The sequence below is a fragment of the Dicentrarchus labrax genome, unplaced genomic scaffold (genome assembly GCF_905237075.1).
Source record: "Dicentrarchus labrax unplaced genomic scaffold, dlabrax2021, whole genome shotgun sequence".
NCBI lineage: Eukaryota > Metazoa > Chordata > Actinopteri > Moronidae > Dicentrarchus > Dicentrarchus labrax.
This window is the reverse complement of record NW_026136711.1, coordinates 34,032,890-34,051,800: the sequence shown is the minus strand read 5'-3', so window position 1 is coordinate 34,051,800 and position 18,911 is coordinate 34,032,890. Positions and strand designations below refer to the sequence as shown.

The following is an 18,911-nucleotide window of genomic DNA, read 5'->3' as shown; positions in this document are numbered from 1 at the left end:
TCCCTCCTACAGTAATCCACATTCATTTATTCATTACCTGCAGTACACCTTTCTAAATTCCACACGTTCATAGGCGTGTTCTTTGTTAGTGAATCTACGTTAAATGATATGAAAATGTGAATAAAAGAAAAGTCACATCACAGGATGAAGAACTATGCTTTAAACTCACCGTCATCCACGTGATCTCCATCATTATCATCATCATCTTCATCTTCATCTTCATCTTTCTCTTCTCTGACAAACACTGAGGAGAATGATGACAGGAACATTAATTAGGTCTGTTTGAAAGTGTTTATAAAGGCTCGTCTTTGAAGCTGTCTGCCTTCTGTGCGTCTGACCTGGACTCAGGTAGGTGGATCAGGACTGAGATGGTGCTGAGGAAGACTTATATCTTTCATATTTAACTCTTCGTCAAGCAGTATTACAACGTCAGTTTCTTCACCTGTTGGCAGTTATTCTATCAAATTATTTACAGTTTGAATCCAGATTCAATTACAATTAAAATCTTAATGTAAATATATTTCTTTGTATAAGTAGCTGCTCTGACATTTAATATTTTGATAGTGTCTTAAAAGTTTAAGAGAAACACATTGTGTAACATTGTGATTATTTGTGATTCTATTACATTTGTCTTGTACTGAAGAATACCGTTATGTTTGAGTCGCAGACTGAGCTTTGTTAGAGTTTGCTGCTATTTGAAATCGTTCATGCACCAGCCTTTGTTAATATAAATGAAATAATTAAAGTTAATACATGTTTTGATGGTTTGTGTCAGACAGGCATTGAGGGACATAAAGACTGAGGTTATCTTGGTAATAATTGCAGACTGTTCATGTTTGTATGTCAGGACATTTAATTTGAATAATTTTCTGTGGTTTGCAACACCAGAGCAAAGGTTTAGGAAATGTTTTGATTTATTTTATTTATAGGTGAACTTTAGTGTCAGGTTCCCAAACTGCCAGAGTTTGCTGCTCAAGGTTTGATTAAGTAAAAATTGAAATACAATTCACAGCACTTCAGGGTAATATCTTATTAATTAATTTACTTATTATTAATGTATGTGTCTTTTTCCAAATGAAAACGAGAGAACAAAAACTTTTCACGTTTATTTTACATGATTTTGAATTCTCAACAATGTAGTCAAACTAATGTGTATGCATCATAAAAGTGCTGTTTTAATACATAGAATTGACCAATATTTTGTAGTAATAGATTTATTAAACTGATTATATTGCAAATTATAAATGTAAATGTTAATGTTTACTCTCTCTCTCTCTCTCTCTCTCTCTCTCTCTCTCTCTCTCTCTTCTCTCTCTCTCTCAGGTCTTAGTGAAGTATGAGCTCATCAGTGAGCCCCGGAGGCAATGTGACATTTCCTTATCAGGTTCTATGAAACAGTTTTGCTGCCACATGTTTTGAAGTTAATCCTTACATCAATGAACAAGTAGAACTTTTTTTGATTTGTTTGCACTGTTGTATTGCTAATTTTGAAAACTGTAAAAAATTCTAGGTCACTACTTTGGTGTAAATGTCATCATTGCTGCTCCTGAATGCACCACACACACACACACACACACACACACACACACACACACACACACACACACACACACACCACGCACACACGCACGCACATAAGGCCTTTAATTCTTCTCAAGACTATCACAAAAAATAAACCTGCAGTCTTTCTGTATAGTTAAATGTTGTTGCAGTCAGCGGAGGAGAGGAAGTCAAGACTGTCATTTCATCTTTAATCATAATTAAGTTACATGAACTGATACTCTTTAAGGTGTCACATTGTGGTGAGTGTTAAGGAATATTATATATTTCAGCTGATAGAAACCCGGTGATGGATTTATTGTATTGATTGATCGATCGTATTTGACAGTAACTTCTATTTCTTTCCCTTTGGCTCCCTCTGTTGTCGGATCAGCTCCTGCTCGTCAGAGACACCTACACCACTGCATTTGTGAAGAACCTGATTGTGGTTCTGGTCTGGCTCATCCTCAGTTACATCAATGGCACCTTGGCTGCCACCTTTTTTAGACACCAGGTACACACACACACACACACACACACACACACACACACACACACACACGTTCCAGCTTCTCAAATGTGAGGATTTGTTGCTTTCTCTGTTTTATTTAATTTGTTCATGTGTTTTGTAATGTAAAAAGTGATTTAGTGATTGATCTAAGGCATTTTCCTCCCTATTTTGTAAAATGTTATGGACCAATTGATTAATCCATTAATCAGCTGTCAATGAATAAAATAGAAATGATTAGTTGATTATCCAAATAGTTGCAGATTAATTTAACAGTCAACAACTAATCAATTAATCAATTAATCGTTGCAGCCCTATCTAACTGTGCCACTATATTTTTCACTCCTTTGTCTTCCCACAGACTTTTTATGAAGACCCTCGTTACATCCTCTTCATCCACATGGTGATCAACGACGGCATCCAGCTGACCGTCACAATCACACTGTTTGTCCTCAGCTACATTTTCTACAAGATTAACGTCTCTTTCTGCTGCTTCTTCATCCTGGTGGCGGTCTTCACCACCAGAAACACCCCGGTCAACTTAGCGAGCATGGCCATAGAACGCTATATTGCCATTTGTGAGCCTTTACGCCACAGCCAAATCTGCACAGTGAAAAGAACTTACATTGTCATCGGGTTGATTTGGTTTATATGTGTTGCTCCAGATATTACAGATCTGTTTGTGACGCTGGCAACGGAGTCCCTGAGCTTCTTTCATGAGTCTGTGTTCTGCTTGCGCCAGAATGTGTTCAAAGACCCGATCCTGGCATACAAAAGACAGGTCTTTGATATCATCTACTTCTCCTGTGTGTTTCTGACTCTGGTCTTCACCTATTTGAGGATCCTGTTTGCAGCCCGGGCCCTCTCCACAGAGAAGATGTCAGCCAAGAGAGCCAGGAACACCATCCTGCTCCACGGGGCCCAGCTGGCCATGTGCATGCTGTCCTACATCTCCCCGAGTGTGGAGGTTGTTCTGCATCTAATCTTCCCCGGTCGAATCCTAGAAATCAGATATGCAAACTACCTGATCGTCTACATCCTGCCACGCTTCCTGAGCCCAGTAATCTACGGTATTAGAGACAAAAAGTTCAGGAAGTACCTCAAGATGCACCTTGTGAGCAACCGCTACAGGGTCAAACTGCGGACAGTGGCCCCCGAGCTGGCCACTGCCAAAGATAGCAGGACAAAGATTAAACAGTAAGAGCGTTTAAATAAAAGGGATTCACTCTTTAAAGAAATTAACCTTCTGATTTTTTATGTTATTGTAGATTATTGTAAAGATATAATCATAACAATGTCATAATGAAGTGTATGGAAATGGAAGCCTGTTAAATGGCAGTAAAAAACAAATAGGATTTATATATTTTATATGTGAATTTCCCACAATAAAAATATAGAAAAATATAACTGTCCTGTCAGTCCTGTGTCATGAGGCTTTAAATGGCACATTTAATAGTGACAGCATTAACACTGTAAGATGGTGATCGAGAGCCAACAGAGGTTTTAATTATAACATGATTTTTAAAGCAATACTGATCAATATCACATCACATATATTCCAATATTTATTCTAAAATATTCTAAAAGACACAACATTTCACACAATTTTCATACGGATCCCTCAGATTTTCTTATCTGTGACCAAGATAAATACAGAGTGGGATTCGAGTGGGAATCAATAACACTCTCTATGGCGCCCACGTCTATAATGTATTATAAACATACTTATAATGCATTACACTGTGCTTTTATTCACTTTACTTAAAGCTAGCAATCACCACTTAGAGTGACTTATAACCAGCTTGTAATGTATTATATCTGCTGCCTCAGGAATTTTATTACTTTACTTTAAGCACTTTACGACCACTTACAGTAACTGATAATAACATTATAATGCATTATAACAGCGATTATATTGCATTATAAAAAGGTCATAAAACGTTACAACCTTGCTGAAAGTGAGTGATATAGTTAGTGATATAATGGTATGTCTATAATGCATTAAACTATGTTACGATGACACATGGTGAGTTCAGCATTTCTGTACCTCAGGTTCTTCTGACTTATTGGCCGACACAATCTGCAATAAGCTAATATCAACCAACACATCAACCTGGACGATTTGTCTAATATTTATCCATAAACAGACAGACTGGAGGTGGATCTGTAGCAGCACACACACCGATCTCCATGTGAAACAGCAGAGACGCCACCTAGTGACACAAACCATTCCCTAACAGCTACACAGCCTGTCTATCACTGCAGGTTCACTTTTGTTCAATAAAATGATCAAATAAAATGAATAAAGTCATTAATAACCCTATCTATGTCATTTACTAGTCTGTAAATCACAAGGAAGTGTGCAGGAGACGGACTGACACAGTCTGCTTCACCATACAGACCCATCATCTTCATCATTAGTTAGACATATACTGGCCACCTGCAAAAGATAAACATGCTTAAACTTTAATAGGTTTATTTTATTGTAGTATTTGTATTTGGGGGGTTAGTTGCTTCAGATTTAGTCTGTTTTTATTTGGAGGATTATTTTGTGCAGCCAGCTGCCTCCCTGAATCCTGAATGCACCTAAAGATGTATGTTGGATTGTCTGATAAATAAAAAATCAATACTCTGACTAATGTTAATAGTAATTAACGTGTATTCTACCAATTATCCTCCATACTGCCTGAGATAATGACGACAGATCTAAAGTCACCTAATGCTCATTACATATGGATTACAGGGATCCATAACATTATGACCTTTACCCTATCCCTATGACGACCTGATCAATACACGCACACACACACATCCTTATAAATGAGACAACAGGCTGCTAGAGGAGGTCGCTGACACTGTCAGTGACTCAACAGGTGAGAGGGCTCTGTCAGTGTATTGTCATTATATGTCATCATTACTACTTTGTCTCAAAAGCTTTGGGATGCAGCTGATATTGATGTTACTATAAAGGCAATGAGTTTAGTTTCTTCTTTGGTTTTTAAAATGTTTGAAATGGTTTTATGTTGGACTAAAGCTGCCTGCATTGATATTAATGATAATTAATATTTAAGTGTATAATATGTGAATCTGCTGCAACAACAGTGAAACGAGATAATCATTTTAATGTGAAGTCACATGTTAAGACTGTAATCCTCACTTTCATTTTCAAGTGAATATTTATGAGTCACTCAATGAAGTAAGTTTTAAAGTTTGTATAAGAGACTATTAATATATTTATAATGTAAATCAGCTGTGTAAGAGGAGTTCAATTATAGTATTTCTAACACAGATGTTTAGATTTTGTTATACTTTTTAATATCAATTAAACACATTGTTTCACTATTATTTGTCAAAATAAAAACCTTGCAAAGACGTAACAAAATGTGAATAATCCAGAATAATCTGTGAAACATCGTCTGAGAGCAACCACCAAATTAAAATGTTGTTAAAGTCAAAAGTTCTTATAGTTAAAAGTGTTTTCTTTGTTCTTCTTGCAGATTTGAGCCATGAACTCTGACAAAGTGTGAATATCTGTTGTTGTATGTGTGACCAGGTTAGGATGTCTTTATATTTGTTTTTATAAAATATGTCATTAAAGCTGTGTAATAGTTTATATACTCATCTATGTTCCTTATACCGCATGTCTTTTGAGTCTCTTGTATATAACATATATATATGTTATTATGCACATACATTGTGTGGTCTGCACATGTTTCAAAACATGTCCCTTGTACTGTATCTTTTCATTGTTTGGTATTTAACATCCAGTTAAACTAAATTAGGTGTTTAATGCACCCTAAACAATAAACAAATACAGTTGTTATTATTTGTGTGTAAACAGATTTCCTGTCTGTGTGCCTTCAGATTGTGAGGACGAGATGTTGATGACGCTCAACTCAACTTCCGGCCCTCTGGACCTGCTGATGAGTAATACCAGCTCTGCACTGACAGGGGGCGCTGTGGCAGTGCCTAAAGACAGCTTCTCTAATGCTCTCACCAAGAACATAGTGGCCATGCTGGTGTGGCTGGCCCTCAGTGTCATCAACGGCAGCATGGTGCACACCTTCCTGCAGCACAGGTAGACAGTGACTCTGGGTTATACTTTTATTTCAGGACACATTGTGCAGCTGTTCCTCAACACCAAAGTTATTATTGTTAAATTAACTTAAAACTTAAAATGTGTGACCTGATGATGATTAGAATATTTTTTTTAGAGGCAGCCCTACCTTAGACACACACACAAACTCTCAAATCTGAATATTTTCTGCTCTCTTTAGTCCTCAATTACAGTAAACTGAATGTCTTTGGATTGTGGACATTTGAGGATGTCTTCTGAGAGACACTGATAACCATTTTGCGACCTTTTCTGACATTTTATGGATCAAACAACTAAAAGATAAATCAAAAAAATAATCAACTGATTAAATGATCAAGAAAATAATCTTTAGTGTCAGCCCTGCTTTATGCATACTCATAGTGTCCATCTCTCTCAGCTCCGGTTTATCTTTGACTCTAGACGCTTCTATGAGAACCCCCGGTACATCATGTTCATCTGCATGGTGATCAACGACGCTCTGCAGCTCAGCCTCGTAACAGCTCTCTACGTGGTCAGCTACATCTTCAGGAAGATCCACGCCTCTGTCTGCTGCTTTCTGGTGAGTCTCTCACACATCAGCTTTATGCCCACTGGGTTCTGTTAAATCCCTTCCATGTGTCAGGAGACGTATATCAATAAGTGATGACAGTGAGTTTAAACAACACAAGCTATTAAATTTCAGAGACTAAAACACAGGGTTGCACAATAAGTATAAGGCAACATTTGGGACATTATAATGAAGGACTGCAGTGCTGCCCTGACCTACAAAACTTCTTCTCCAGATGTCACATAATCATGATTTTTCTAGTTTTTTCAATCAAAATGAAAATTGTGATGCACAAATTATAAATCCCACTTATAGTAAATCATAGCACCATCGTAAATTTCTGTCAAAATAATTGCAATGATTGATTTTTTTTTACTATATTGTAGAGCTCTACTAAAATGTTCAAATTAGGGAAGGACATCAAGGCAAGAAAGAGTCACATATGTTTTAAACACAACATCCTATCGTGGACACTCATGTATGAATTCCCTCTACACAGCATCTGTTTGGGGAGAGGCTCCTTTAGGGCTCCAGGTTAGACTCTACAACAACTAAAGAAACTAAGTCTCAATAATAACTAACGTGTTCATGCTTTTTAAAAGTGGCCTGTTGAAGCCCTGCTGCAGGGTGTGAAGGATCCAATATTTTATTACAAAATTCTAAAACTTGTTGGAACAGAAATATACAGCTCTCACAAACAGAGTCAGTGAGCTTCATCATTCCTACTCCTCTTCTCTTAACCTTAACATCCACACCTCCACTGTGTCCCTCAGATCATGACAGCGGTCCTCACCACCCGCTCTACGCCTCTCATCCTGGCCGGCATGGCCGTGGAGCGCTACATCTCCATCTGCTTCCCCTTGCACTACAGCCAGATGTGCACCGTCCCTCGCACCCTCCTCCTCATCGGTGTCATCCTCATCCTCACCGCCACACCGCCCGTCTCCGACCTCCTCATCACCATCGTCAACGAGCCTCTGAGTTTTTTCCACACCACCATTTTTTGCGACCACCCACTTCTCTTTCGCCACCGGTCCATCTACTACAAGAACTGTGTGTTTGACGGGGTCTACCTGTCCTTCGTGGCTCTGACGCTGCTCTACACTTACTGCAAGATCATGCTGACAGCACAAGCTGTCTCTACGGGCCTGGCCTCCGTGAAGAGAGCGAGGAACACTGTGCTGCTTCATGGGGTGCAGGTTGGTATCCCTGCACAGATTAACTCCAACTTAAACCACTATAAACATTAATGACTCCTCTCTGAGCTTGTTAGCAGGATTTTACACTTCCATACAATAAATAAACAATACTCAATATCTCTTTCTGTTTCCAGCAGTGTAGACAGAGGTTGATGTCATGGGTTTGCAATGTGTAACTTTCAGAGGGACTTTCTGTTATTGATAAAAGGAATTGATAAGCTTGGGGGAATACGATTCTGATGGATTGGACTATTTGGAATCTCTATAGCAAGCAGCACAGAGTAAGAGAGAAGAATCATCTCTCAGCAATCTCTAGAACTGTTTGACAATGTTAAATGATTTAACATGTAAACAACTTAAATATTCTTTAATAAAGGTTATTTGTTTAAGAAAGCAGCCTTCTGAGTACCTCTCTATAGTATATGCATATGATTAAGGATGGACTGATAGCCCATAGTCCGTACTTTGATACCCTCGTGCTTCCTGCTGTAAAAGCCTGAATGTCCTAAAGAATACAATAGAATTACACATTAATCTTTGTTTTGATATCTGCATTATATATCGTCCATTGGGCGCCCTGCTCACATGAGCATCAGCCATTGAGAACCCATATTGGTCGACCACTTATCAGGATGTTTCTGTCCTTTTGTTCCAGCTGCTGCTGTGCATGCTAGCCTTTGTGGTTCCCTCCCTTCAGGCTGCTCTCATCTCCCTCTTCCCCCGCTTCAGTCTGGAGATTCGTTACATCTTCTTCCTGGTCGTCTACATCATCCCCCGTTTCATGAGCCCTGTGATCTACGGTTTCCGGGACGAGCAGTTCAGGAAGTACTGGACCCAGTACCTGGCTTGTAAGAGCCAAAGAACTGCCAGGGTCAGACCGGTTATACTGAAAGTGAACCTGGAGGTGAAATAACCAAAATCAGAAATCAGTTCCTCAAACCGCCACTTGAGACTGGCTCCAAAAGTGTGTCAATCTCCATAAGGCCCCATATTTAACTTTACAGCAGACGTAAACACACTTACAGCCTGGCAGAAAATATGCCCTGGGTTTCTATATGTGGGGTGAACCTTTATATAATCATCATTTAAATTATATTAAGTTTAATTATAATAAAGTTATAGTAATTAAGAGCATGGCTGTATTGGGTGACAGGTGGGTTCTGTTTTCAGTAACCAGCCTTCATTCAGCCTCAGCTCCACATAAACACCACGTCTTTTCCCACTTTTGGATTAGTCGGGTGCTGGTCGAGTCCAGACCGCCAAGATGGCGAAGGCCAGAGTCGACCTCACTGAGCTTCACAGCGACTCTGACCATTTTTAATTATACAGTCTATGTGAATGTACAATTTATTATTCTCATTAAAGATATAAACATCTTTTTAAACATGTATCATAATTCATACACTATTGTATATGCATGCTGTGCATATTGTATATACCGTCATACACCAACCTCACGTATATAAAAAAACCTACTATAAATGATTGATTGCAGCATCCTTTGCACTATACTGTCATACTGTCTACAAATTATATGTTTGTTGTTTACCTGGCTAATAAAAGTGACTCTGATTCTGATATACGGGCCAGTTTATACTCGACACAAGACACACATTCGATGTGGAGCAGCACAAAGCAAACATGAGTATTCACCTTGTTTGGTTCCAGTCGGACGTTTTATAATCCATACACACAGAAGCTTTAATGAGTTTGTATAATGGAGAGAGTGCAGTAGTTGGTAAAATATACACAGTATATGAGGAATTTTTTTTTTGTGTGAGCGGTAGTTGTGTTTAAACAACAGAGGTCAGAACAGGATCAGTGGTTCTTTTAGAGAGACCTGGTTTAAAGTTTGTATCAAACAGATACATGACATACTCTTCACAACAGTGCCGTAGAGTAGATTACCACATTAAATGCAAAGTATAGATCACTCATCTACTAAGTCTACTCTTGACCCAGGGGTCTACTCTTGACCCAGGGGTTTTAGCCAACTATAGACCGATTTCTAACCTCCCGTTCCTCTCTAAGATTCTGGAGAAAGTAGTCGCCAAAGAGTTGTGTGACTTTCTACATAACAATAGTTTATTTGAGGATTTTCAGTCAGGATTTAGAGTTCATCATAGCACAGAGACAGCTCTGGTTAAAGTTAATAATGACCTTCTGACTGCTTCTGACAATGGACTTGTCTCTGTACTTGTATTATTAGATCTTAGTGCTGCATTTGACACCATTGACCATGATATTCTTTTACAGAGACTTGAGCATCAAATTGGCATTAAAGGAACTGCCCTAACCTGGTTTAAGTCATACTTATCAGATCGTTCTCAGTTTGTACATGTTAACGATGAATCCTCCATAAATACTAAAGTTAGTCATGGAGTTCCACAAGGTTCTGTACTTGGACCAATACTATTTACTTTATATATGCTCCCTTTAGGCAACATTATTAGGAATCACTCCATTAACTTTCACTGTTATGCAGATGATACGCAGTTATATCTATCAATCAAACCCAATGAAATTAATCAATTATCTAAATTACAAACATGTCTTAAGGACATAAAATCCTGGATGACCTGCAATTTTCTGATGTTAAACTCAGAAAAAAACGAAATTCTTGTTCTTGGCCCCAAAAACCTTAGAGACTCATTGTCTAAAGATATAGTCACTCTAGATGGCATTAACTTGGCCTCTAGCACCACTGTCAGGAATCTTGGAGTTATCTTTGATCAGGATTTGTCATTTAACTCCCACATAAAGCAGACCTCTAGGACTGCCTTCTTTCATTTACGTAATATTAGAAAAATTAGACACATCCTATCACAGACAGATGCAGAAAAACTAATCCATGCATTTGTTACTTCAAGGCTGGATTACTGCAACTCTTTATTATCAGGTTGCCCCAATAAGTCCATTAAAACGCTCCAATTAATTCAGAACGCTGCAGCACGAGTACTGACAGGAACTAGAAAAAGAGATCACATCTCTCCTGTACTAGCTACTCTGCATTGGCTCCCTATAAAATGTAGAATTGAATTTAAAATACTCCTCCTCACCTATAAAGCTCTTCATGGTCAGGCCCCTTCATATCTTAAAGAGCTCATAGTACCCTATTACCCCACTAGAACACTACGTTCTCTGAATGCTGGGCTACTTGTGGTTCCTATAGTCTCTAAAAGTAGAACAGGAGCCAGAGCCTTCAGTTACCAAGCTCCTCTCCTGTGGAACCAGCTTCCAGTTGTGGTTCGGGAGGCAGACACCCTCACCACATTCAAGAGTAGGCTTAAGACATTCCTCTTTGATAAAGCTTATAGTTAGGGCTGGATCAGGTGAGTCCTGAACCATCCCTTAGTTATGCTGCTATAGGCCTAGACTATCGGGGGATTTCCCATGGTGCACTGAGCTACTCTCTTCCTCTCTCTTTCTGCACTCATTCATGTCCCTTTAATGCATGTTACTAACTCCACTTCTTCCCCGGAGTTCTTGTGCTTTCTCGTCTCGCAGGTTCTCATGGATCCTGGTGGAGCCTCCTGCCATGGTCCTGCTTGACTGCCATTGCCAATACTGTTGTTGCTGTGCACCTGTCTGTCTGTCTGTCGCTCTCTCTCTCTCTCTCTCTCTCTCTCTCTCTCTCTCTCTCTCTCTCTCTCTCTCTCTCTCTCACCCCAACTGGTCGAGACAGACGACCACCCACCTAGAGCCGGAGGATCTGTCCTAGGTTTCTGCCTTTTAACAGGCAGTTTTTCCTTGCCCTTGTCGCCAAGTGCTTGCTCATGGTGGTACTGTTGGGTCTCTGTAATTAATGTTAAAGAGTTCGGTCTAGACCTGCTCTATTTGAAAAGTGTCCTGAGATAACTTCTGTTATGAATTGGCGCTATACAAATAAAATTGAATTGAATTGAATTGAATTGAATTCATGGACAACTGAAAATCTCTCTTTCATAGATATATTTAAATATCAAACTGTATTGTATTCTAACGATTTTTTATTATCAGTGAACCCATCAATTATGTTTTTGATTAATCAATTGTTTTGTCTATAAAATGTAAAAATGCCCATCACAGTGCAGAGTGAAAGTGACAACCTCAATTGTCTTGTTCTCTTCAACTGGCCAAAAACAGCAAATCTTCACATTCGAGAAATATTTTTGCACAAAGTTATTTTTTCTGTCCACAAACTGATCGGCTTGTTGTTTTATCTGTACAGCATTCCACACCTACATACTATTACTGATCAAACAGCTGACTTTACAAGCAAAAGTTCAAGTTAAGTTCAAAAGATCAAGGATCAGAGTTTCTGAACGAGCTACAAACGGTGGTCGGTGGTTGAACTACATCCTGTCAGTCTTAGTTAAAGTCGGTCTCTGTCCGTGGTGCTGAAAGTGTCTGAGTGGAGACGCCACACAACGACACTGCTCAACTGTCAGTGGCAGGTAAACTGAGGATTTACCAGACAAAGATATTTTTTGTCCTAAAACTACATTTAACAAATGTCCTAAAGTTTTGACCCTTTCTGAAGCTCTTGACCTTCATATTTTCTCAGGGCTCCTTTACTTCTGCAACTTTTCTCTTCATCTTCGTGTTTTCTTTTTGGTTAACGCTGGGAATGTGTCACTACATCTCTAATAATATGTAACGAGGATGTTTCTTTTTGCAAAAACATGGACAGAAATTGTGTAGAAAGAGAAAAATAGTAGTAAGTTGCTTTTATTCACTTACATCAGGAGGTGTAGTGGATAGTGAGAGTCACACATATAAAACACAATGATGATTTAAACCTGCCCTACGCTGTGATTACAGATTATTTACTGGCTACCTGGCTAGTTACCACAATTTATCCACCAAATCCATAATTTACCAGCATTTGGTGTTAATTTTAGACCCTGTCTGACTAGAATTTAAAAAAATCTCAAACAAGCCACATTAAGCTGTAAAATCAGTTAAATAATTTTTTAGGCAACTTTCATAGTCATTGGATTTGTTTGGTGTTTGTGCGACTTGTTGAGCTTTTTTTTCCCAGAGGAAAATTATTATTTATTATCTCTTGGTGGAGTTATAGTGTACACTGTTAACTGGTTCATAGCGCTCCTTTTAATAAATCCTTTTTTTGGGTCACTTCTCTGTGTTTTGAAAATAATCTCACTGAATCTGATGATTTTTGATGATTTTTTTTTACCTATGAGTACAAACCCCATCAATGTTATGATGATGAACAAGGAGCGTAGATGCCCGGATCAGAAGTTTATTTTACAACCATTAAATCAAAATGTACTCACAATAATACTGAAATGAGAATCCACCTTCCTCAGTGTCTCCAGCGAGCTCCTCACCCCTCTAAAATAATCTCATCTCACTACATCATCATCACTGACATCTTTATAATAGCATCTCTTCCTGTTGCTCTTACTACTACTGACAGTCAGCTCGGTATCTCAACATAGGCTCGACCAGTGTGGTGTTGATGTAAGTATAATTTATTTCATTTAACTTTAATTCCATTTAAAACTTTATGTTAAAAAGTTGGATCGCATTAAAGTACCAGAATAATCATTGTGTATCCTAGTTAACATCTAACCCTATTTATTAAATAGAAAGAGGTTATACTGTTAGATTTATTTTTTGTTGCCTTTTCAAGTAATATTTTTTCTGTATGAAGAGACACAAGCATTAATATAGCTTGGAAACATACAACAGTTTATTTTAATCTAGTTAAGATTCAGAGCAATATTTAATTATTTCTCTGTTTGTTTGGGCTTTGATTGTGTCAGTTATAACCAAATGTCTGATGAAAGAAACTATTTTAATTCTCTTCATTCTGTAAAATTCAGATTTGAACATTTTATTTTTGTTCTTGATGTATCAGAGACAACTGGGGGTTATTTTAATGTATCTTACTAACCAGATTGGGTTGTTTCTTTTAAATGAATCACAACTTTGGGGGATGTTCTTTAAAATAATCTTAGTTCTCAGATTAAAGTCAAATGAGAAATACAGCCTTTGTAAAACATTTTATGTGAATAATTTACATATTTTAGGTTATCTTTAAATCCTTATTCTGTTTTTTGATAATGGGAGTAAACGATAACTGAGACACTTGTGACTTTTGACCTACAGATTGTGTCTCTGACCGACTGAACCCAGCTCTGGTCTCTCAGCATCGAGCAGGACGAGGTCTGATATGAACTCAAGCGGACGTTTGGACAGTCTGAGTGACGCTTTCACAAAGAACTTCATCACCTTTGCTGTCGGACTCATCATCAACTGCATCAATGGAGCTTTTGTCTACACCTACTGTAAGAGCCAGGTCTTCCAGCGAGACCCCAGGTGATGCATCACACTGCTTTAAGTCCGGTCCTGTAAACTTGATATATTGTGCAACACACCGTGAGTGTGACTGATTTAGTGATTGTAACTTAGTTTCAAGTACAAACTCAGTATGATTAAATCTCTCTTTCCTATAAACCCTGCTCTCCTCCTGTCTCCTTCCTCTGACCCCTGTACTCTTCTCTCCTGCAGATATGTGCTCTACATCCATTTAGTGATCAACGACATGATTCTGCTGACAGTTTCTGTGATGCTGCAGATCCTGACCTACAGCATCCCCCTGACCTTTGCTCCCTGCTGCATCCTGCTGCTCATCCTAGTCACTACAAACAAGTAGGTGTGGTTTTTATTCTGCATATGTGCTTTACAACGGTTGTCTTGGCTCTATCATTTCCACTGCATACCGTACTACTAACATAACGTACCACTGACATAACGTACCACTGACCTGAAGGCATTTCCACAACACTCAGAGAATCTTCTACCCACCTGGATGATGAAAATATTGTGTTAGCAGAATAAGGCTGCACAATTAATCACAATATTCTGTATAAATAAATAGTCTAATATTTTAATCCATAAATCACAGCCCTGTTTCCTACCACAAAGACAGAAATAACACATCTGCTTAAAAATGTATAAAAACCTTAATATAAAAGTTTTATTTGTTATCAGTTTTGTCTATATACATGTTACTTTCTGTAATTTTATATTTTCACACTAAATAATGGCTTAATATTTTAAATGTTAAACATTGCTGGGTAATTATTTAGCTCTGTGACTGAAATATAAAGGTACATGAGGCACAAACTGGGTTTAAACCACAGAAAATGAGTTTAACAAGATGTAAGTACATTTGATCTGAAGGATAACTGTCATATAAATCAACTGCTCTCAGTCTAAATATTTATTTCTGTGTAGAAAAAGTGTGCAAATTAATAGCTGCTGTTGAATTTCCATGTTTCACCACAGCTTAAATTAGCAGCATTAAATCATCATTAATGCACAAAAATGTGCTCAGCTACAGTAACGTAACATTAATGCAAATAAACAGCTGGGGAGCTGTATGACAGGATAAAGTATTAACAAATAAAACAGTAGCAGACTCATATTTCTCATTCTGATTATCAACCTCAGAAACAGACTGAAAAGTACATGAAGTATGTTAGCTGGCATTAATGGAAGCAGTAAATAATTACAGCTGCTTGGTAAAGTGAAGCGTTAATCCTCAGGATCTTAGTATGGAGAGTAAATCCTTTGGGAACACTGTTCATCACCTTCAATTATCTACAGCTGCTCAGGAAAACTGGGCTGAACAGACATCACTAACAGGCCAGTAATTTATTAGTAATTAGTTACACTGCTAGTTACTGGGTAAAGTAGTATTACTACAGTAATATTATTATTAGTAATGAGTTACTACCAACACTGACCGCAATATGCTTTACTATATCACTTTTATTGTTTAACCATCTTCAAAATGTGGTTGCCTTTCCAACATAGATTAACTAGCACACAGTAGGAAGTACAGGATGAGACTTTTGGCAGCTCAGCTTGTTCATGAATGAAGAAGGTGCGTTAGATTTAAAGGTGGGGTCAGCGATTCTGGAGAAATAACACTATACTATACTATACTATATTTAGGCTATGTTGCTTTTATCTTTGAATCAAACAACATTTTTACCAATTAGTAAACAGGTACATATATGTCTGATTTGTACAACAAATCTGGATTTAAAAGAACTGAATAAATGAAACTCTGTGTGTTTATGTGTCTTCATCCAGGAACAGCCCTCTGAACCTGGCTGGCATGGCGGTGGAGCGTTACATTGCTGTCTGTCGTCCTCTTCATCACTCCCAGATCTGCACCGTGCAGCGAGCCTACGCTCTCATTGCACTGATCTGGGTCGTCTCCTTCTTCCCCGCCCTCACAGACGTCTTCATCACCCTCGCCACGCAGCCCTTCGCTGTCTTCTCAAGTAACGTCATCTGTTACCCGTCCTACGTGTACAACACACCGTACCACGAGGCCCACAGTCAGGTTGTCCAGGTGAGACACTGACTGTTTGTGCTTTCCTGTTTTAATGACTCATGGCAGATTACAGCAAGCTTTTGTGTCTTCCCGTCTTCCCCTCAGGTGCTTCTGCTGTCCTTCGTCTTCCTGACTGTGATCATCACCTACCTGAAGGTCCTCTGCGCTGCCCGGGCAGCTTCTGGTTCCAACCAGGCCTCGGCCAGAAACGCCCGCAACACCATCCTGCTGCACGGAGTCCAGCTCCTCATCTGCATGCTGGCGTTCATCGCCCCCTTCATCACCATCATTCTGGTCACCATGTGGCCCCGTGGCAGAACCACAATCATCTTCACCAGCTTCCTGTTTAACAATGTGCTTCCACGTCTGCTCAGTCCGCTCATCTACGGCGTCAGAGACAAGAAGTTCAGCAGCCACATCAGGATGCACTTCTGCTGTAAATGCTTGAACTCTGTAGAAGAGAAGGTGAAGCTGGTTGGACCCCAGAGAAGGTCCAGACTGATGTTACACTGAAGGACCTTAAAAGACTCAACACAGACTATACAGACTATATCTGGGATTTAGCCTGTTTTAGTCCATTAGTTGATTCTGGTGTGAACTGAAAGGAAAGTTTTTCAGCAGTTATGTAAAATAAAAAACCTGATCTGATGCACAAATGTTACTTTAAAGAGGTAAAAGATACATCTGGGTCTCAAAGAATTTATAAAAGTTACAAGCCATAATAGTAACATTTTTAATGAACTGCATTAATATAGTTATTTAAAATGTTATTTTATTTATAAAAAGGAGATAAAAATGAATATTAAAGGACCAGTGTGTAGGATTTAGTGGCATCTCGCACTATAGTTGCAGATTGCAACCAACTGAATACTCTTCGCCTTCCAGGTGTGTAACAGGTGTGGCAGCTAAACTCATAAAAGGCCCAGTCTAGAGTCACGTTTAGTTTGTCCGTTCTGGGCTACTGTAGAAACATGGCGGACTCCGTAGAGAGGACCCGCTCACTCTGTAGATAAAAACGTCTCATTCTAGTTTAGCAAAAACACAAAGATTCTTTATAATCTAATAAAAATATACCTATGAATGTTATAAATGTCTTTCCTGCCAATAGATCCTCCTGAATGTTGAACACTGGACCTTTAAGATTTTCACAATAAAAGCTAATGGATAATATCCTGAAGGTGATGCAGTTACTCAGGTATGTTCGACTCTCCACTGCTGACACAAGTTCGTTAAGATTTAACTGATTACAGAACAGTTGTTACTTCACTACACTTTGGTTCTGTCTGGTTCTGTTTTGGTTCTGTTTTGGGGTTATTTTGGGAATATAAATGCGGGGTCTTAAAAAGTATAAAACCCAATAATCTGAAGTTTAGGTTTAGTCTTAAGGTTTCAAAATATCTTAAATCTTAAATGTGGATTATTGATCATGCTGTAACAACTACAAAACAAAACAGACGGGGAACCGATGGATTTTCTGCGTTATCCTTTATACTTTTTCTCTCTTTCTTGCCAGTATGGATGCAAAACAAGTCTTAAACTGCCTTCATAAAGATCTTAAAAAGTTATTTAAGAGTCTGTTGAAACCTGCAGAGACTCTGCAGCCACAGTTTCAGTTTGATACCATAATATAATAACCTTAATGCCACTAAAGAGAACACAACATTAAGAAACATTCACAACAGTCATTTTACTGTCAACATCTGTCCATTAAACATCCAAACCTCAAGTACAAAACATTTGTGGCTCTACTGTGTGAAGTGAATTGTTTAAGGAAGAAGTAAAGGAGGTGGAAATGCAGACAGTGTGTTAAGATGCAAAACCAGATTGTGGCCACTAGATGGATCCATAATCACAGACATGCAGCTTCTCCAGATGAAATATTAATAAATAAATATATTTCTGAATATTTGGGAGTTAAGAGAATTATTAATATCCTGATCAGAGGGCTGCTGGTCAGGAATGTTGTCAGTAAACTCTTTACTGGGGGGGGTTCTGGAATAAATCAAAGTAAAAAAGTTCTACTGAATGTATTTGATTCAATCAAAAGGACCTTTAACAATTTGTTTTTCTGTATAAAGTGTTCATGCACTGTTGGCTGGAGGGTTTATGCTCCGTTGACTTTATCTTAATGAGAAAGAAAGCTGCACAAGTTGGAGGGAAACTTGCTTGCAGTGCAGTAAGAAGTGTCTCTGTGGACATTAGAGGGATATTACAGCAATTAAAGAATAAAAAAAAACACGAGTTCATTAAGTGACACCCGAGATTTCACAGTTTCATTAAGACCCACACAAACACTCACTGTTAAAGTCCCAGCTGTGAGATAGCAGGAATATTACAGGAAATATAACTCCCCTAATAACCACAGAGCCACTTAAAACTTATTATTGACTACAGCAGACTGAGTCTCTGTGGAGACATAAAAACAAATAATTTAAAATATAATCAAACTTGCTCTAAGTTAACCACTGAGTGCCACAAACACATCACACACACATCTCACACACACACACACACACACACACACACACACACACACACACACACACACACACACACACACACACGCACCTCTGTGCAGGTTCAGTACATTAAAGGTGTTTCTCTTCGGAGATCCGATCTTGTTCCGGAATGTGACGGAAACAGCCGAAGACTGTCCCTGAGAG

General features: G+C 38.5%; 3 protein-coding genes across 4 annotated transcripts; all 3 read left to right on the top strand.

The window, feature by feature from the left end:
• Positions 1-322: 322 nt before the first annotated feature.
• or90a1 (odorant receptor, family 90, subfamily A, member 1) lies at positions 323-3,643 on the top strand. The gene is made up of 4 exons (XM_051414777.1): positions 323-348; positions 1,324-1,384; positions 1,934-2,053; positions 2,409-3,643. The coding sequence occupies exons 2-4, from the start codon at positions 1,337-1,339 to the stop codon at positions 3,246-3,248; spliced, it is 1,008 nt and encodes a 335-aa protein (XP_051270737.1). The 5' UTR covers positions 323-348; positions 1,324-1,336; the 3' UTR covers positions 3,249-3,643.
• Positions 3,644-4,750: 1,107 nt separating this feature from the next.
• On the top strand, positions 4,751-9,467 carry LOC127371744 (odorant receptor 131-2-like). 2 transcript variants are annotated; one of them, XM_051414773.1, is made up of 6 exons: positions 4,751-4,920; positions 5,545-5,600; positions 5,912-6,125; positions 6,564-6,702; positions 7,464-7,889; positions 8,545-9,467. In XM_051414773.1, exons 3-6 carry the CDS (start codon positions 5,926-5,928, stop codon positions 8,800-8,802), a joined length of 1,023 nt encoding a protein of 340 aa, XP_051270733.1. In that variant the 5' UTR covers positions 4,751-4,920; positions 5,545-5,600; positions 5,912-5,925; the 3' UTR covers positions 8,803-9,467. The 2 variants fall into 2 exon arrangements, with proteins under 2 accessions (XP_051270733.1, XP_051270734.1); XM_051414774.1 differs by lacking the exons at positions 4,751-4,920; positions 5,545-5,600 and having other exon boundaries at positions 6,044-6,125; positions 6,541-6,702.
• A 3,821-nt stretch (positions 9,468-13,288) lies between these two features.
• On the top strand, positions 13,289-17,425 carry LOC127372406 (odorant receptor 131-2-like). The gene is made up of 5 exons (XM_051416076.1): positions 13,289-13,355; positions 14,007-14,216; positions 14,409-14,549; positions 16,002-16,266; positions 16,354-17,425. Exons 2-5 carry the CDS (start codon positions 14,071-14,073, stop codon positions 16,759-16,761), a joined length of 960 nt encoding a protein of 319 aa, XP_051272036.1. The 5' UTR covers positions 13,289-13,355; positions 14,007-14,070; the 3' UTR covers positions 16,762-17,425.
• Positions 17,426-18,911: the final 1,486 nt, after the last annotated feature.